At 42.3% G+C, this 21096-nt stretch overlaps 1 protein-coding gene across 7 annotated transcripts in view; it reads right to left on the bottom strand.

The window, feature by feature from the left end:
- Window positions 1-20803, bottom strand: part of ICE1 (interactor of little elongation complex ELL subunit 1) — an 81959-nt gene extending 61156 nt beyond the window's left edge. For 6 of the 7 annotated variants that reach the window (XR_006288780.1, XR_005224458.2, XM_037893366.2 and 3 more), the window contains exons 1-10: window positions 20548-20803; window positions 13930-13988; window positions 12201-12235; window positions 11623-11641; window positions 10570-10681; window positions 5172-5248; window positions 2958-2995; window positions 775-857; window positions 415-454; window positions 263-322 (exon numbers count right to left, since the gene is read on the bottom strand). Coding sequence is in view for 5 of the 7 variants with exons in the window: in XM_037893366.2 (XP_037749294.1) it covers window positions 263-322; window positions 415-454; window positions 775-857; window positions 2958-2995; window positions 5172-5248; window positions 10570-10681; window positions 11623-11641; window positions 12201-12235; window positions 13930-13988; window positions 20548-20628 (604 nt within the window). In the remaining 2 variants the exon portion in view is untranslated. Of the gene's footprint in view, window positions 1-262; window positions 323-414; window positions 455-774; window positions 858-2957; window positions 2996-5171; window positions 5249-10569; window positions 10698-11622; window positions 11642-12200; window positions 12236-13929; window positions 13989-20547 lie in introns of those variants that run through there. The other variant, XM_037893368.1, reaches the window with a different exon arrangement.
- Between the last annotated feature and the right edge of the window lie 293 nt (window positions 20804-21096).

Raw genomic sequence — 21096 nt, forward strand, 5'->3', positions numbered from 1 at the left:
CTTTAGAGCTTTCTCACATGAAATAATGTAAATGAAATTGCATATCAACTTTAGTAGTGTATATTTCCTCATAAAAGTATTTTGCTTTTCATTCCTAATACCAACTAAATCTGCTCTTATAATATATATTCATTATAAATCCATTTCAAACATCTGTACTGCTAAAAATACTGCTGCCAAGACAGCAAGATATATTCCTGCAGAATTACAGTATGGTTTGAACCATTTGTACTGCACAGAAGAAAGTCTAACAGAAGTGTACCTTTGTCTATGTTTGCTACTGGACCTTCTCTTGCACTCTGCGTCTCTGCATGTTTTAACACTGAAAAGAATAGATACAGTTTAATAACATACAGAAAGTAACAGTTTAAATATAACTATAAATCTAAAGGCAAACAAAAACTGGATACTCACCCTTTTTGCATTTCTCTTTGGGAAAGTCATCACGTTTTTCCTGTTTAACATTAATTAACTGTGTTAAATTGCTATACAATACATATATATTTTACAGTATTAACACTGAAAAGACCAATGATCTTTGGTCAATATTTATTTAAAGTGCACTAACTTAATAAATGCTGTGTAGGGTCTGAAACAGCAACTAAAATACTAAGTGTTGTAACTCAATATCCCCAAGCTAATTCAAGATCTTACTATACTAGTATAGTTGAAAACCTCAAACTGAGATACTCATGAAATTCACAGTTATTGTATCTACTTTTTTTTAGAAATACTACAGAAAGATTTCCCCCCCCCCAAGTTGCCAATTACTACCTGTGCCTTCTTTAGCTCCTTTTCAAGAACTTTCTTTTCAGTCTTCAACTGTCTGAAGTCTTGCATATGCTTTGTTGCAGCCTCTTTATTTAAGGAAAAAGAACCATAGGCATGAGACTATTAATGCACAAGTCAAAGCACCTGAAACCAGCAAATATAAGTGTAGAATGCAGACCTATAGAAACACACTGCATTTTTGGTTTGTTAAACTTTGAAAGTTTATCTGGGATCCATCAATCTATGCGTGATTTCTTCTGAAGTATTTTACCAGGATTAGAACACACTAGATGTATATTTAAAGTTACAATAAGACAACACCCAAGCATCACAATATGAACCACCACTGATGAACTTAAATACAGCCCCATACTCCCCAGATAGGAAAGGCAGGTCCAAGCTGGGTGATGATATTTTTCACATGCCCTATTATCCTATTTAATGAAGGGGCTAGGGAATTAGAAGTTAGATAAAAAAATAAAAATGTGTTGATGTTGCAAAGGAATCTGGTTAAATTCAGTCCTAGTACATAAGATGCAAATCCCTTTGACTTCAGTGGGAGCCATGCTCACTTGCACCAAGGCTGAATATGGTCCAGTTTCAGCATGGATACCAAAGGTCTTTGTACTGAAACTTGACCTGTAGAGATTTTTTTATTAAGGTGATTTATCAAAATTATAGAGCTGAAACCAAAGATACTGACTGTAATGACTTATTATTTATGACATCCTGATATACCTCAGGAGATTCTGGAGTTATAGTCTAATTTCTGCATTTTGTAAAGCACCAACTAAAAGCCTCTTCTCCATTATAGATGTGTATGCTATGGTTCATTCTCAACTTTATCATCCTTAAGATATTTCAGCTTTAGAGCCAATAAACGTGGCCAAAAGAGAGCTTATCTTTCTTCCCAAACCCTTTCTCCTACCTTCATGCTCCATTGTGACTGACATTAATATATCCTTCATGTCACCCAGGTCTGCAAACTGGAGGTCGTCTTCAACTCCTTCCCCTCCTCACATCCAGCCCATGATCAAATCCATTTTTCTAAAATCTGTTCCTTCCTTGCTAAATGTTGACCAAATTGCTCAACCACACCATTATCTCCTCCGCCCAGGTCGTTATGATACTAACATTTAATTCCTCCAATTGTCAAAAATGCTAGTAAAAATAATCTCTAATCTGTTACTCAACTGGATAGCCATTCCTGGGTCCTGATTTGACATCATACCACAAGATGGGTAATAATGTGAATAATATGAAGATCCCATAGTTTCAATATTTACAAGTCAAACATTTTATTGTGCAGTCTGAATGAGGCAGCTCTATCTAGACATTTAAACAAATTTGAGGAGCTGACCCAGGAGCAAGCCGGAACAAATGTTTAATTTCTAAGATATACACAATTTTGATTGAAAAAGTTGTTGATAAGAAAACAATCCAGATGAAAAGATGGGAGAGGGATTTGGACAAAGAAGCTGATCTGGATGAGTGGGTCTCTATAAGGGAAAAAGGGTATCTTCAATTTGCACAAAACAAAGAAAATTTTATAAATTACTGTATAGATGGCATTTGACTCCAGTTAATATCCATCACATTTTTGCTACTAGGGCTGTGCTCTGATGGAGGGCTTGCAGGGAAAGGGGAATATACTTGCACATGTGGTGACTGTGTACAGGAATTTGATGATTTTGGGAGAAAGTTATTTATGAGATTCATTTTATGACAAAAAGCTGGCTTCCCAGAGATCCCCATACCTGCTTACTAGATACTCTAGTAAAGGGTCTACATTTTAAACAGAATAACAAATTAATTTTTTTATTGTTAGCAGCTAGACTTTGTATTTCACATTATTGAAAAAAGTGATTCCTCCTATGGAATTGTGATACAGTAAAATATGAACTGTTATTGTAATGAAAAAGATTTCACATCACGTCATACATGAGAGAAGAACCAAAAGGAGGATAGGCATTTAGAAATCTGGTCACCCTTTGTAACGTAGTCAAAGGATGCAGGCTCCCCAGCCATCAAGTGAGAATTTTAGCCAAGTTCTTTAAATATTAACCTGATCCTGAATAAGTGATGTCATATGTTAATGTTCGATTTTAACTTTGCGTTAATAAAAGGTTTAAAAAAGATTAAGTGAGCCACTAATATTGTAACTTGAATATAAAAGTGACAATTACCTTCCAGTTTCTTCACTTTGGCTTCCAGTTTCTTCTTCCTGATCATAATAAAAAAATAAAAAATATTTTAAAAAAATTATTCTATATTTAGATCTCAGTAAGAGACCAGCTGAATTACAAATAAATCCAACAGTTTTTGTGGAGAAAGTACACTCAGCATTTCACAGATTAAGTTATTCAAACCAAAATCTTTTAACATGAATGCCTAAAATTAAGGATTTAACTATTTCTCAGAAGTGCTCAAATTTGCATGGGGGGGCAGAAGGGAGGGGGAAAGAGAAAAATCAGGCCACTGAGTTAGGTATCTAAATATGGATTTAGATACTTTATCTGAAGCAACAGTTTGAATATTTGGGCTTAACTTGTATGTGCTTTAGCTACTCCATCTATAACAGTAATCCCCAAACTTTTTACCCTACACCCACCCTTACCCCTATCCAAGCACTGCCAAGGCTGGGGCTGCAGTCGCAGCTAGGCTGAGAGCCAGGGGCAGATGCCAGAGCCATGGGGGTGGGTCTAGGGCAGAGAGCAGAGCCATGGACGGCAGCTGGGCCCGGGGCCAGGCCCACAGTTGGAGAGGGGGCTGCCCCCACGAACATTCCTCTGTGTCCCCCTACAGTTTGAAGACCCCTGCCCTAAAAGGTGGAGAGAGTCTGTGCTTAACAAGATTTGAAATGAAGCCGAATTAAGATGGGTCACTGAAAAGGGGAATAGAACTCAGGAAATCCTATGTCGCAGAGCCTCTGTTTGATTCAGAGTATTAGAGTGCTTAGATATGGCTGTAAGTGCCAAACTTTTGGTCCCCAAATCGCAAAAATTCTGACTTCAGTGACTTGCCCAAAAATGAACAGAAATTTATAGCAGAACAAAGATAAAAACACAGGATTTCTGAGGTCTTCTTTACTAGATCATAGTACCTCTCAGGAAGTCTTCTTAACATCGTTGCATTTAATTATGATTGATAAAGAGGGTAATAATGCTTACCCAACTTCTTAAAGCAGAGACCAACAGATAACTATGGACTAAGAGTAACGTATTTTAAATTATATTTAAGAAATACTACATGATTAAGTCTATTGTAATGTATTTAAACAAAGTAGAGAGGCCATTTCGATATTAGAAAAATTGCATCAGTGTAACTAGATTAACTTCAAATAAATTCTTCTTACACAGATGCAATGCCCGAGTTAAGATTACACGTTCTCTTAACAATGGCATATCCCAATTTGAGGGTTTTAACATCCAATCCAAATGTTTAACATCCTTTGCTGTAATTTTTTCCTCACAGCAAAGGCCCACATTATATTAAGATTCCCATGATAACTATTTCTGACACAGATGTGGTTTTATAGAAGAGAAGACTTTTTCCTTCTCACAGTTTAGTCAAAGACAGCTGAACTTTTAAGCTTTATAGATAAGTCCTTCGGGGAACCAGTTTCCAGATCAATTAACAAAATGAACTAATGCATTTATAAGCAAATAAGTAGTTAGATATTACATAGGCAGACGTTGTGATGCTAATTTAGCAATTTCATTAATATTTACAGAACAAAATAATGTTAATTTTATAGATCTTCTGTACTGTCATTTATTCCTGTAGAATTCCATAGCCACTAAGGAAGTATAAAGTGAAGTCATTACACAAAACCCAAATCTTACTTCAGTTACATTAACTTAAGATTTTATTAAGGGTATATCTGCGCCGGAGCTGGAAGATGTAAATTCCAGCTGGAGCAGACATATCCACGTTAGCTCTGACTGAGATAGCTCACTAAAAATAGAAGTGCAGCTGCGGTGGTGCAACAGGCTAGCTACCCCAAGTATGATCCCATCTAAGACCACAGGTACATACTCGGGGCAGCTAGCCCCTCACACCACTGCAGCTACACTTCTATTTTCAGTATGCCAACTACATGCTCTCACTCGCAAATGGCTGCACCATCTTCGCTGAAAAACTTTCAAAACAAAACTATCAAGAAAAATTTCAGCACAAAATTGTTAAAATCTAGCAAGTCAGAAGCAACTGAAAATAGGGTCTTCCCATGGAAAGCATTAGGCAACCTTAACAATAGGTGTTGATGCCAGCTCCCCCTATTATATTTGCATATAAAGAGAGTAAATACAAATAAACACAATCTGACAAATTTACAGATAGCTTGTGCATTTTCATAGAAATGACAGACAAGAGTAAATTTTTAGAAAAGACTCACTTACACAGCATCATTTCTAGCAATTTCTTCTTTCACCCGAGCATATTCCAGATGAGTTTGCTGATAAATCTTGAGAGAACTCTGAAGAAAATGACAATAAAGCATTATTGCCCTTATAGTGGACAGAAAACAGTGGGTTGGCAGAGTTTTGCCTGTTCTATAGTACATAAATGGACAGTGATCAAGGAACACACTCTACTCAGGAATAAAAACAAATTAGAGAAGGACGTGTTTCAGCTATGATTCGTGTTTTCTGAAGGTACAAGCTGTGACAGCTGTATTTGTCTGTGTTCCCAGCACTTAACTAGATGTTAAACTCTACTCAACTGTGCGAACACTGTGGATGGTACATTCTGCCCTTGCTGAACAGGTGCCAGCACCACTTAACCCTTGCTGACAAAAGGAACTAAGGACATTAATGAATGAATCCCCAAAGTACTGTCTACAGTGAATACATAAGTGTGGATTTAATTCAACATATAAAATCAGAAACCATGATTTAAAGGTAATTGTTTTCTCCAAAGGCATTAGTTAATGAACCTAGAAAATTCCCACACTTGTATAGCAGTATCCATAAATGTTTTTTAATCTCCAAGACAGCCTCAGCCAAACAGTGAAATAAGGAAAACTATTAAAGGCAAAGTCAAGCACCAAATAGTGAGCAAGAACCAGTGTTCAAACTGCCATGAGAAGTAAGGCATAACTTCTGCAACTCTGGGCACAACCCATCTCTCCTAAGGAGTATAGGAGCTGGAGAGTTCAGCGCTCCAGTAAGATATGTACTGAAGCCTCAAGAAGCCAGAGCTTCTGTTAAGTAAAAACATGTAATGCTTTTACCAGTCACACAGTACAAATCAAGTCATGTGAAGCGGTATAATCCTTCCACTCCACTTGGACTTCTCTAATACCTTCCCTATACTAAAAGGCAAGGTCTCTCCATAACAGCTAGAACAGCTGAGAATCCTATGCAATAGTCTATCTACTACTTGCCTATCAGAGTCTCATCAACGCCCCAGCCTGTAACAGTCTCCTGGAAGCGAGCCCTTTCATTTGCCAGGCCCCAACGACTCATACAGGATTCATAAAAATCTGACAGAAAATTCAGACTTTGTCACAATCATCCAAATTATCCAGGCACCCAAGCACACCAAAAGATGCTGAAAATTTCTCCTCAAAGTATTCAAATATATTATAGGTTGAGGAAAGCAAAAGGATCAAATTAGGTCAAGTAACCTATATTCAAATGCTAGAAAAGTTTCCAAATGCTTAACTTTATCAGGTTGAGCCTGATTAAAATGACTGTGGAAAGAGCAATAATGAAGATGAGCACTACTATCAGAAGCAGGGAAAAGGAACTCTCAGTAGTAGGGTCTGTACCCTTCCAACACAAAATGGAATATACTATCAGCTGTTGTAAGGTAGCAGCCCTCAAAACTCTCTAGCTATGAAAATCAGGCTCTAGTCACACAATAGAGTTATGACCCTTTAACAGCAGGGACCCAGTACAATCAGTATACTTGAAGTATTTTCAAAGAACAATGGTAGAGGGATGGGCTAGAACATCTGAGAGATCTTCTTGCTCTAATGTATGCAGTTTGCACACAAAACAACTATAACCTTCAAAGACAACCCACAATTCTTTTATAAAAAGTATTTTAGTAGCTCAAAGAGGCACTAAATGCCCTCAATAGACTGGCTAAAAATAAGAATACATTATTACTTTATATAGAAGCTTTCATTCCAAAGGATGTCAACCCATTTTATAAAAAGAAAAGGAGTACTTGTGGCACCTTAGAGACTAACCAATTTATTTGAGCAAAAGCTTTCATGAGCTACAGCTCACTTCATCAGATGCATGCAGTGGAAAATACAGTGGGGAGATTTTATATACACAGAGAACATGCAGTGTGTATGGTAACACCCATTGTATCAACGAGAGTGATCAGGAAAGGTGAGCTATTACCAACAGGAGAGGGGGGCCAAAAAAAAAAAAAAAAAAAAACCAAACAAACAAAAACACTTTTTGTAGTGATAATCAAGGTGGGTCATTTCCAGCAGTTGACAAGAATGTGTGAGGAACAGTGGGGGGAATAAACATGGTGAAATAGTTTTACTTTGTGTCATGATCCATCCATTCCCAGTTTTTATTCAAGCCTAATTTAATGGTGTCCAGTTTGCAAATTAATTCCAATTCAGCAGTCTCTCGTTGGAGGCTGTTTCTGAAGGTTTTGTGTTGAAGAATTGCGACTTTTAGGTCTGTAATCGAGTGATCAGAGAGATTGAAGTATTCTCCGACTGGTTTTTGAATGTTATAATTATGATAAGCGATGGTCACATAAACGCCACCCTATACCGGAAACCTACTGACCGCTATACTTACGTACATGCATCCAGCTTTCATCCAGACCACACCACACGATCCATTGTCTACAGCCAAGCTCTATGATACAACCTCATTTGCTCCAACCCCTCAGACAGGGACAAACACCTACAAGATCTCTATCAATTGCTCTTATAACTACAATACCCACCTGCTGAAGTGAAGAAAGATTGACAGAACCAGAAGAGTACCCAGAAGTTACCTACTACAGGACAGGCCCAACAAAGAAAATAACAGAATGCCACTAGCCATCACCTTCAGCCCCCAACTAAAACCTCTCCAACTCATCATCAAGGATCTACAACCTATCCTGAAGGACGATCCATCACTCCCACAGATCTTGGGAGACAGGCCAGTCCTTGCTTACAGACACCCCCCCCCCCCACCCCCAACCTGAAGCAAATACTCACCAGCAACCACACAACAAAACCACTAAGCCAGGAACCTATCCTTGCAACAAAGCCCGTTGCTAACTGTGCCCACATATCTATTCAGGGAACACCATCATAGGGCCTAATCACTTCAGCCACACTATCAGAGGCTCGTTCACCTGCACATCTACCAATGTGATATACGCCATCATGTGCCAGCAATGCCCCTCTGCCATGTACATTGGACAAACTGGACAGTCTCTACATAAAAGAATAAATGGACACAAATCAGACGTCAAGAATTATAACATTCAAAAACCAGTCAGAGAACACTTCAACCTCTCTGGTCACTCGATTACAGACCTAAAAGTCACAATTCTTCAACAAAAAAACTTCAAAAACAGACTCCGAGAGACTGCTGAATTGGAATTAATTTGCAAACTGGACTCCATTAAATTAGGCTTGAATAAAGACTGGGAGTGGATGGATCATGACACAAAGTAAAACGATTTCCCCATGTTTATTTTTCCCCCCTACTGTTCCTCGCACATTCTTGTCAACTGCTGGAAATGACCCACCTTGATTATCACTACAAAAGGTTTTTTTTTCCCCTCCTCCCGCCCCCCTCCGGCTCCTGCTGGTAATAGCTCACCTTACCTGATCACTCCCATTACAGTGTGTATGGTAACACCCATTGTTTCATGTTCCCTGTGTATATAAAATCTCCCCAATGTATTTTCCACTGCATGCATCCGATGAAGTGAGTTGTAGCTCACGAAAGCTTATGCTCAAATAAATTTGTCAGTCTCTAAAGGTGCCACAAGTACTCCTTTTCTTTTTGCGGATACAGACTAACACAGCTGCTACTCTGAAACCCATTTTATATATTACCTACACCTGAAGGAATCATTTCATATACCAATTAAAGGGGACACTTCACTCACTGCCCATCATAGGCAGAAAGTCGAGCTATTCACTGTGGGCTTGGCCCAGAGCCAAAGTTGTCTGTACCAATGGCCTCTTGCATGAATGCTTTGCACTCCAAACACTGTGCTAGAGAGAGAATCTCCCACAAGCTGAGAACACACTGGACCCAGAAATCATAGAATATCAGGGTTGGAAGGGACCTCAGAAGGTCATCTAGTCCAACCCCTGCTCAAAGCAGGACCAATCCCCAATTTTTGCCCAAGATCCCTAAATGGCCCCCTCAAGGATTGAACTCACAACCCTGGGTTTAGCAGACCAATGATCAAACCACTGAGCTATCCCTCCCCGCAATTCAGGGAAAATAAATTGGCACAAGGCACAGTATTTGAAGCCCCTACATGGTTCTTTTACTAAGGCAAGACCCTGAGCACTCAACAACATGCAATTTGCAATATCTAGAACTACTTAATTATATGTAATAAAAGCGTAGAAAGTAAGGGTCTGTGGTGCAGACCCAGACACTGCAAACAGGTTTCAGAGCGTTAGTCTGTATCAGCAAAAACGAGGAGTCCTTGTGACACCTTAGGGACTAAAATTTATTTGCACATAAGCTCTCGTGGGCTGTGGGTTTTAGCCCACGAAAGCTTATGCCCAAATAAATTTGTTAGTCTCTAAGGTGCCTCAAGGACTCCTCGTTGTTTTTGCAGACACTGCAAAGGGTTCTTTGAGTACTCTCCATAGGGCAGGTGAAGGCACAGAGGCAGGTGGATGCTGCTAGGTCTTACGTAGTCTCAAGCACACATTTAATGCCACTACAAGGCATACGCAGGCAGTCCAACTAGACAGCTTTGAAAGAGGATTCTGTGCTTGAGTCACCACAGGGTGTCATTTCCATGAGTGTGAAAGCATCAGCAATCTTCAAATAATTACCACAGCACTTTCAATACCTCTGCTCTACCACCACTCAGGAGCACTGATTCTTCCTACTGTATTTTCCATCGCATACATCCGATGAAGTGTGTTTTAGCCCATGAAAGCTTATGCTCAAATAAATTTGTTCATCTCTAAGGTGCCACAAGTACTCCTGTTCTTTTAGTGATTCAAGGGAAAGAGTGTCTCATATTCAATGGCCAAAACCAAGTACCGTGGCATCCTAGGAACTGAATTGTCTTCCATCCAAGTAATGAGCCAGCTGAGCTTGAAAAATGATAGGCTCACATGTATGCAAGCCATGTACATTATAAATTCTGAAGTTACACATTAATATCTTCACACTTTGCTAGATATTGGGGACATTCTGTAAAGTTTGTTACACTTGAGCCAATTTTAAACCTTACATTAAAGAGGATTTCCTAAATGTTTATGAAGTATTGTAGAGCTGTAAATTGCCCTACTCCCACAAGTCTACAAAGGCTGTCCAAGCAGCGTTGGGCAGATTCTGCTACGTTACTTTCACAGTAAAGGTACTACTCAATGTCAGTAATATTATTACAGTAGATCTACTTTCAGAGTAAAGGTGACAGAATTTGAAAATTTATGACTCAGAGCTGCCAAGCAGTTTGAGGGAGAGGTGAGATCACTCCAAGATGCTGTTTAGTCACTACTAAAGTTAAGATACTGGCAATAAAACTAGGGGCAAAAAATCAGTTAGTCTGTTGCAAGAAAGCATTTTTTAAACAAAGATTTCGTAAACTTTTAAACAATCCTCATACTTTTCAGCATACCTTTTTCTCTTCCAATTCTGCTTTCAGAGACCCCAACTCTTGCTGACACTTTTCTAGAGGAGAGATTTTTTGTAGCATCTGTTCCACTTGGTGACGAAGAGTGTTATTCTCTCTGAAATGGACAAAGACTACAGAACATTCAGCCAAAAAGCATAGATTTTGTTCAAGTCTGAACTCAGTGCTGTATTTCCCGAAACAGCAGCTACTTTGCTTTCCACTACAAGACAGTTGAAAATGCTCTCCAGCTACTTGTTTGCTTTGTTATTGTACTTGTGTGAGTCTCAGGATATTAGAGACAAGGTGGGTGTAGTAATACGTTTTGCTGGCCCTGAAGAGCTCTGCGTAAGCTCAAATGCTTGTCTCTTTCAGCAGCAGAAGTTGGTCCAATAAAAGATTATCTTACCCACACAGTCTCTCCAATTACTTTAACATTCTTAGTGTGTGAGCCAACTTAGCGTTTTTTCCATGTAATATGCTTTCCTCGTAGAAAATTTGGGTCAGATTTAAAGAGAAATGAGTGGAGTGGGTAAGCTTAAGTTCCCATACTTGCTCACAGACCATAAATAAGAATATAATTCAGCCCTTTCCACTGAATGCATTTGAGTCCCTAGACCCCTCACTTTGAACCCATACCAGAGGCAAGAACCTCACCTCCACTTAGGCCCCTTTGTGTCATGTAAAAAGGCCTGAAAATCCTGAATCTAGCTGGGGGTAAGATTCCCCAGCACGGACACTGTGGAAGACAGACGTAAGTCTGTCCTCAGAGAATCCTTTCAAAGCCTTGGCATAGTGGACATGCCTAGGCTGGAGTTGTAGCACTGCAGAGATTTCAAACAGCAGTGTTGGTCAAAGAGCAGCCCCAGGCAGCTGCCATTACTATGACAGGCCATTTAGGTCGAAGTTACACAGGGAGAATATTGCAAACTGGAGTCAATTAATGGCCATGTAAGTGTCCATTACTTTGCATTGATAAATACCCCTCTTGCCTACTTCAGAACAATTACCAAACCAAGCAGAGATTTAAACAGACCTAAAACTGAATTTTGTTCTTACCTTTCAGCCACCTGAAGCTGTGATACCTTGTTAAGGAAAAAAAAGTAGTAAGTTTACCACAATTTTCTCAAAAAAGTGTTAAGAATGGAAGTAGTATGCTGGAATCTCAACAACTGTGAAGAAATATCAAGTCAACACACCCTTCCCAATGGAAGATGACTCGGAGGAACAAAAGTAATGTAACAATTCTGTTGTACCATTAAACAAGTATGACAAAGTAAAGTATTATATGAAGTGAATACATTGGGGAAAAAACAATATCTATGTAGAATCACTGACTTTGTTAAGCACTTGAAGCAATAATTCTCAACCCCTAGTTTCACTATAGACACAATTTAAAAAAAAAATATATATATATATATATATATACTAGAAATTGCCAAAACTCAGGCATGTTAAGTTTCCACTTCTGAAGTCCAATTTTTTTCCAATATTCAGTTGTTCAATATTTTAGAATAAGTAGTACTTGCTACAAATAAGCTTCTAACCTTAATTTTTAACTTCATAAATTCCCCAAAGCCCTATCTGTCAAATGAAATACAACAAAATACTAAGAGAAACACAGAAACAAAGGATATCGTTACACTTCTGTTGATACTCTGTCAGCAAACGGCTGTAAAAAGAAAAGAATAAGTTGTTTACAAGGGTGATCTTTCAATTCATTTTTGAATCTGACCTGGACAATCAAGTTTTAAGATTCCATTTTTAAATTTTGTCAGGCTTTTTGAAAAAGTCAAATCTGAACACAATGCTAAGGTTGTGGATTTGATGTCATTAACTTTATTTTTTCCTAACATTTTCAATTTAAGCTTCTTCAGCAACACTTCTCAATTTAGGCTCTTAAGAGTACCTATAGCCTCTCTTAATTATATATATTATATTTAATATAATTAACAACTGGTAACAGGGATTAGCATCTTAATGATAGAACTAAATTTTCTTGAGAAAAAGTGGACAGTAGAACAAAATCTTAATTCTCGGACTCTGCCTCCAAAGAAGCTTTCCACTAAATTTTCTTACTGCATGTTGGGTAAAAAGGAACACTCTTACTTTCAAAGATTTGTTTGATATAAGTAGTTACTCCTGGGGGAATTCTGTGTCAAAAAATTAAAAATTCTGCAAAATTCTGCATATTTTATTTGTCAAAAAATCATGCCAGTTTCAATTATTTTGGTAATTTATTTCAAAATACCTGTCAGCAACTGTCTGTAACAATACAGACACAAAAAAAATTCCCCCAGGAGTAGAGAAGTAAAGAAACCACTGTTTCTCAGCTCCCTCGGCCACAGAGCCCAACAGGGAGGCCAGACACCCGCACCCCATATCCTCCAGAGCCCCCGCCCACCCAGACACTCGCACAGACTCCCTAACCCCCAGAGTCCAGCTGTGGGCCCATCCCAACTCAGACACACACAACCCCTCCCCACTAGAGCCCTGCTGCAAGGCCCACCCCAGCGCAGACACCCGCACCCCCTCTCCACTAGAGCCCAGCTGTGGGGCCACCTAGAGCCCGGACACCTGCACCCCGTCCTCTGCCAGAGCACAGCCACAGGGCCACCCCCAGCACCTAGCTACAGGGTCTCCCCCAGCTCAGACACCTATACCCCCTATCTCTTCAGACCCAGCCACTCACACCCCCTGCTTCCCCAGAGCACAGCCATGCCACCACCCAGACACTTGCACCCCCTAACCTCCAGAGTCCTGGGATCCAGAAGGAGAAATAGCCTGATGCTGGGTCTCAGGCTTGTACAGCTGCCTCCTTCTTTCAGGGCATGCCAGGAACTGCAGCTTCCAGGAACCCTCCAGCTCCCTCCCCGTCCCTCCTACAGCGTCTTCTATTTGTGAGCTGGGCTGGCTCTGCCAGATCCAGCGCACCCTAGTGGTGGCCAGCAGCTCTGCAGCCAATTTGGGGGGCTGGGGGGACGCAGCAGAGGGAAGGAAATTCTGCGCGCACAGCATTAATTTCTGCTCAAATTCTGCATGCGCAGTGGAACAGAATTCCCCCAGGAGTATGCAGTAGTACAGACATGAAAGCAAAACTGACAGCAAGTCTGAAGACACCCTGCTAAGCCTCTCTACACACTTCACACATTGCAAGTAAGAACTAAAATGCAATACTCTATAGTTTAGACCTGAGCTCTTTCCTGAGGAAACCATGACCATTCTATTTTTTTGTGATAACCAACAACCACAATGAACAATAAATTAAAACAGTCATATACTGCTATAAAATGTATTTTTTTTAAAAAAACTACTAGCTTAAAATAGTAAAAATGCTTTTGTGTAAAATATATCAGTTGTACTTACTCTGTGTCAATTATTTTTTGCTTCAGTGCAATTAATGCAGCTACATATTCATTTAAATTCTGTAAGGAAAAAAAAATCTCAAGTTGGCAAAGAAATTTCACACCAAAAATAGTACACAGACACTATAGACGCCCCAAACTGACGAAACTTGTTATCTACTAACATTCTATATATTTTCAAGTTGACTGGTTAACCTAATGTCTTTTTTCTTTTATGCCCCACATTAAATCCTGACAAACACTAAAACAACTAAACTAAACCATAATGCAGTTCTCTTAATTTATCTACGTTCAATGGTTTTCTAATTTACAATTCAAATATTTCTGATAATGCTAATGCTCATTCCCAATTCAAACTTTCTTTAAAAAACATCCTACCGGAGAAGCCTATCTTTCATCTAAAACGGATTTATTGATTAATACTACTGAAAATATGGGCCTCTGCGTTTTAAGAAATTACAATGAAAAATTGAAGATCCAAATTTCCACATGGGCTATTTTAAATGAACACTGCCGAAATCCAAAAGGTATGTGAACTGAAAGGATACACTTATGAAAGATGAGGTAAAGACAACAGTTTGGAAAACTGCTCTGCCATTCTGGACTCTGGAGAATTAGACTAGTTTAAACAAAGCAAATTTTTTTGACAAATACACAACATTTCAGCCTCTTAGAAATCCAGAACTACTCTTTACTTTGCAAACACTATTCCCAAGATTTATCGCCTAGGCTTCTGCCACTTGGGGAGAAAGAATTAGTCATTGTTCAAAAATTATATAGTACACAGGTTAAGAAAAGAGTGTCTGTACATCTGGGTATAGTGCTTAGAGTATCCACAAATACAAAGTTTGTTTTTAAAGTCACACGATACATATAGTACATAATCAGCAATAACCCAAATTTAAGTGAATAAATTTAACAATACAGTTTAGATTAGCAAAAAGAAAAGGAGTATTGTGGCACCTTAGAGACTAACAAATTTATTTGAGCATAAGCTTTTGTGAGCAACAGCTCACTTCATCGGACGCTCATGAAAGCTTATGCTCAAATAAATTTGTTAGCCTCTAAGGTGCCACAATACTCCTTTTCTTTTTGCGGATACAGACTAACACAGCTGCTACTCTGAAACCTGTCAGTTTAGATTAGGGCAGTCAATTAACTGCCGTTAAAGCGTGCCATTAACGCACACCACAATTAACGCATTAATTTTTTTAACACGCGTTAATCGCACCAGGGCAGCATAAACTGCTTCAGAGTACCTACCTCAGGTCAGACAAAGTAACACAAGCCACCACCGGAGGGCGGCAGAAAGATGCATGTGGTTCTCATGCCAGCTCCAGCCGAGAAGTATTTTTTAAAAGTAAAAACAGGGTGGCCAAGGGTTTGCCCGAGCCACCCTCCCCATACCGCCTGCAGCTGGGCTGAGCCCCACACTGCCCATGCCAGGATCTCTCCACCCCCCAGCCCTGTGCCACCTGCAACTGGGGCTAACCCCTCCTCCCAAGCCCCATGCTGTGTGGGGCTTACACACACACCCTGAGCTCAGGGGCTGACTCCTACCCCTGAGCCCCATGCTGCCTGGGGCTGCAGCTGCCCCCCCCCCCCAAAACTCAAGACCCTCCCCCAAAACTAGGCTGACCCTACCTCCCGAGCCCCATGCCGCCCACAGCTGGGGCTGATCCCCCCCCCCCCCCCCCCCCAAAACGAGCCCCATGTCACCTGCAGCTGGGGCTGAGCCACGTGGCGCCCACAGCCCCCCCACAATGTCCACAGCTGGGGCTGATTCCCACTTCCCCACTCCCAAGCTTCACACCGCCCAGAGCTGGGGCTGACCCCCGCCCCCCCCGAGTTTGGGGGCTGATCCCCATCCTGAGCCCCATGTTGCCCACAGCTGGGGCTGAAACTCCCCTGAGCCCCATGCCGCCTGGGGCTGTGGCTGGCCCCCCCTGAAGTTGGGAGCTGACCCCCTCCCGAGTCCCATGTTGCCCGCAGCTGGGGCTGAGCGCCCCCGCCCCCAAGGGCCACACTGCCCTTGGTGGGGTCTCCTGCCCCAGACCTGTGCCATCCACATTTGGGGCTGGGGATGACTCCCGCCACATGGCGCTGGAGCTGACGCCCCCTCCCCCCTAAGCTCCATGCCACATGGGGCTGACCCCCGCTCCCGAGCTCCATGCCATGCACAGCTAGGGCTGAATCCTCCCCCCAGCTCCGTGCCTCCCCCGGCTGAGGCTTACCTCCCCACCTCCGTACCACCCAGGGGTCAGCTCTGAAGCCAGCACTCCACGCCAGCAGCAAATTTCTCCACTTTCCTGCTGGCAGGCAGTCCTATCTTCAGCTAACCCCGCAGGCAGCAGCCGCCTCTCTCTGCTCTGCCTTGCTGCCAGGACAAATGCCCAGTTTTGGTGAAAAAGAAGGGACGGCCGGGACAGAACTGAAAAAGGGGCCTGTCCTGGACAAAACGGGACGTATCGTCACCCTAGCCAGCCTGCGCCCTATAGTGCCCAGCTGGCCCCCCACTCCCAGGACCAACCCCCCTGAATCATGCCCCATTGCCCCTAGCTGGCCACTTGTTCCGGGGGTACCCCACAGAGAACATGAGCCTGGCGAGCTCAGCTTCCCTGCCCCAGCCTCTCCACCCCTGCAGTATGATGAGTCCCTGAGGTTAAAATCCACTCTCCCTTGCAAACAAGGTCTCACTCTGCTGAAGGGAGCCCACCTAACTCAGTAAAAGGAGGCGAATGTGGCGAGCCCAGTACCAGAAACCACCCTTCCAGAAGCAGCACCACCAAGACACCTCCCTCATCCTCCTCCTGCACAAGTCATTGCTTACTTCTCCCCTCCCAGGTCCTCCCCACAACACTGTATGCAGATTTCTAAGATGAAACTCTCTTTGGACAGGAGGTGAACCTGGTGAGCTCAGAAACCCACCCCAACAGGAGCAGCATCAAGAATTCACCTTTCTCCTGAAGAACTCACACACCTCTCATCTCCAGAGTACGGAGTCAAAAAAAAAAAAAAAAAAAACTCACTCCTTCAATAAGCCAACACTCCTCTAAAGGAGGCATACAAAATAGTATATAAAAGGCTAACCCAGCAGCAGCAGGTGAAAAAAAAGCCTCCTGCACAATTCACTCCCCTACTGAATGTTAATCCTGAGATAAAAATCTTTCCATATCTGTGGCAAGGACTCTTTTGAACAGTATACAAATATATTATATTGAATTATTCCAGACATTGACACAGTTCTACTGAGTTTTCATGATCTGGAGTGATTTTAAAAGGTAATGGAACAAAGTAGCAACAGTTCAGGTCTTTTGACTAGGAAGTTTATATTTAAAATACTTCCAGATGGTTCTTTGGCTAAAAAGACTTATCTGTAGCTATTGCAAGGCTGAATTCCAATACCATAGAAGCACTTCAAGCCTGTAGTACCACCTACATTCTAAGCATGCTTTTGCGTCCGGATCTTGTGCTACAGATAACCCACCACCATCAAATTAATCCAGCCAGCCGCAACAGAGTACAATTACAGAGTTTCAGGATCGCTACAAGCCCAGGATCAAACAAAATACAACACCTTAACCAATGCTATTGCAAAGTGGATAGCTATGGACTGCAGACCACTCAACATTGTAAAATGACAGAGGACTACAAGATATTACTCAAATTGCATCTTCCAATCAGTCATACACTTTGCATCACGAAAAAATGACCTATATGACAAGGAGAACACTACAAAGTTGGACCTTCTGAAAAATGCACTAGCTGTTGCTTTGACTGGTGACCATTGGACATCCTTGAACAATCATAGCTACCTTGGTGTCACTGCACACCTTATCGATGCCGCATGGACACTGCAGTCATTTGCTGTAACAGTAACTCATACTGAAGAGAGACATTATGCTGAAGCACGTGCAGACTGCTTCATGGATGTTGTGAAGGAACAGAATATTCAAGAAAATGTAACATCAATTAGTACTGACAGTGCACATAAAATGGTAGAAGCAGCCAGTCGCTTGCCTTTTGAACACATGATGTGCACTGCTCACAGTCTGCAGCGATCCATTACAGTAACGCTCAGTGATGGTGGTTTTGAAAATGTGCTGGCACAATGCAGAAAACTTGTAGACCATTTCAAACAAAGTGCAGATAACAGTACAGAACTAGGAATACAATAAGCTGCAAATGGAAAGAAACAAGAACCTCTCATACAAGATATTTCAACCAGATGGAACTCCGCATTGGCTATGATTCAGCACCTGCTTTGCAATAAAGCCGCTATCACATCCACATTAGCTCTTCAAAAGCACCATCTATCAGTGCCAATAAATAAGGATTTTGAAAAACTGCAAAAGCTAGAAACACTACTTGAGCCGTGCAGGATTGTGACTGAACTCCTTGGAGGGGAATTGTATGTCTCCTGCTCCATAGTTTTACCTGCATTCTGCCATATATTCCAATTCACGGCAGTCTCTGAAGATGACCAGTATATGTTGCTCAATTTAAAAATACTTTCACAACAGATTTTACAAAACGCACTAAACCCACGTTTTAAGAATCTGAAGTGCCTTCCAAAGTCTGAGAGGGATGATGTGTGGAGCATGCTTTCAGAAGTCTTAAAAGAGCAACACTCTGATGTGGAAATTACAGAACCCAAACCACCAAAAAAGAAAATCAACCTTCTGCTGGTGGCATTTGACTCAGATGACGAAAAAGAACATGCGTCAGTCCCCACTGCTTTGGATGGTTATCGAGCAGAACCCATCATCAGCATGGACTATGTCCTCTGGAATAGTGGTCGAAGCACGAAGAGACACATGAATCTTCAGCACTTCTGGCACGTAAATATCTTGCTACACCAGCTACAACAGGGCTATGCGAATGCCTGTTTTCACTTTCAGGAGACATTGTCAACAAGAAGCAGGCAGCATTATCTCCCAAAATGTAAACAAGCTTGTTTGTCTGAGTGACTGGCTGAAAAAGAAGTAGGACTGAGTGGACCTGTAGGCTCTAAAGTTTTACCTTGTTTTATTGTTAGGTGCAGTTACTCTTTTTTACATAATTCTACTTTTCTATGTTCAACTTTCATGATAAAAAAAGATTGCACTACAGTATTTCAATGAGGTGAATTGCAGTCTCTTTTTTATAGTGCAAATGTTTCCAATAAATAAATGTAAAGTGAGCCCTGTACACTCTGTATTCTGTGTTGTAACTGAAATCAAAATAACTGAAAATGTAGAAAACATCCATAAATATTTAAAGAAATGGTATTCTATTATTAACACCATGATTAATCAGGTTTAATTTTTTTTAAATCACCTGACAGCCCTAGTTTAGCTATTAGCATCCAAGTATTCGGTAACATCACTCATGAAAAGTTATACAGAGAGTTGTTTGAGGAAAGCAAATATAGCAGTGAGTGAAGACTGTCCGTCAGTAATTGAGAATTAGGGTAGGTTGTCCATTTAGAAAATACAACCCATGAGGAAAGTATTCCAGTTACTTTCCCCACTGCGCTTCTCATCAGCACTCCATCTCATCCCTCCTGGTATCGCCGATGTCTAGTGATGTGTCTATTCAAAATCATAACCAAATACAAAAAAACCCAGGATATCCCTCAAGATGCATGCACCACTAATTTAAGTGATAATCTTAACACCTTCAGCCTCCCTTTCTATAACTCTTTCTTACTCTTAAATTAGGCCCCAATTCTGCAATGAGTTCTCCATAGAATGACAGACCACTGAGCCTCTGCAGAGTGCCACTAAAGTCAAGAGAACTACATGCGTGAGTATGAGCTCACATATGCACAGAGTAATACTAACTGGTCTGGGAAGAAACGCTGCCATTTTCTGTTTTGTGAAGTACCATACACACTTGTAGTGCTGTAGAAATTTGTAAAATAAATAGATTAGGTAGAAAAGGAATCAAATCAGTTTACAAAAAGAAAATCTTTGTAAAATCCAGCTGAAGAAGTGCATGTTATCCAAGACTTTTAGGAAATCCAAAAGTGCAGAAGAAAGGGTGACGCTAGTGGAATTGTTAGAGAAAAGTGACAATAGAGACCTGGGCTTTTTTCTGATTCTTTCTGAAACAGACGTGACGGGGCTTCTTTCCGTTTGCTATTTACATTCGCAATTCATGTTCCTACCCACTCTATTGCCCTTGAAAGGCTACTGACAGCTGGAGGGCTCGGCACCTGCCCGCCACATTAAGGTTCAAGATACCAAGATTGAGAATTAAACTAATTCTTTTTAAGACTTAAAATTCAACATGCTCCGGTGGAGGCCAAGGACGCTCCCAATCAGCTGAGCGAGGGCTGCTGCGGAGCCTCCAGCAAGAAGAGGGGAGAGAGAACTGGCTCTGCCCACGTCCTGTGGTTAAATGCCACAGCAGCAGGAAGGTCGCTGGGCTCTAACCAGAGGCAGCGGGGGAGCCAGAGCCGCCCGCCCAGGCCGAGCACCAGAAAACAGGAGCAGGTCCCGCCGCAGGCAGGAGCGCAGGTGGCTGGGTGCCACCTGCATAACTCTAGGGAGCGGGGTCCAGCCGATACCGGTCCCGGCCTCGGCCGGGGGCGGGCGGGCGGGCGGGCGGACAGGAGGCGCGGAATGCTGGTTACCTGCTGGAGCGCGCTGCAGTTCGCACAGGCCGTGGCGGCCTCGGCCGCGATCCCCGCCGCCGGCGCCTCTCCGGGCATCATGGTCCCCGCGGCGCCGAGTCCCCCGCACCGGCCCTGCAGTCCCGCAGCCGCTTCACCCTCGGCAGCCGCCGTGCCCTGCCGCCGCGCGCCTCCATCCGCCCCCAGCCCCGGCAGCACAGCGCTGGGCCGGGGCAGACGCGATACAAACGCACCGAGCCGCAAGTGCCAGGAAGGACCCACCCCCACCCCCGCCTGGTGCCCGCCCGGTGCCCGCCCAGTTGCCTGCTCGGGAGCGGAAGACACCAGCCGGCCTGAGGCACTGTTGGCCGGGGCAGGGGCTCACTCCGTAGAGCCGCTCAGACCCAGATTAACGAGGGGTTCTACAGGCAGCCGCTCAGGACAGGGGCATGTTTACAAACAGGCTATTCCCTAGAGCCCCGCTTGGGTCCTGCTACGTTAGGGCGGGTCGCTGCCGGGGCCGATTGGCGGCGCTTCACCGGCAGCCATTGCGGAGAGGGAGCGACTCTT

This window comes from Chelonia mydas, chromosome 2 (genome assembly GCF_015237465.2).
Source record: "Chelonia mydas isolate rCheMyd1 chromosome 2, rCheMyd1.pri.v2, whole genome shotgun sequence".
Lineage (NCBI taxonomy): Eukaryota > Metazoa > Chordata > Testudines > Cheloniidae > Chelonia > Chelonia mydas.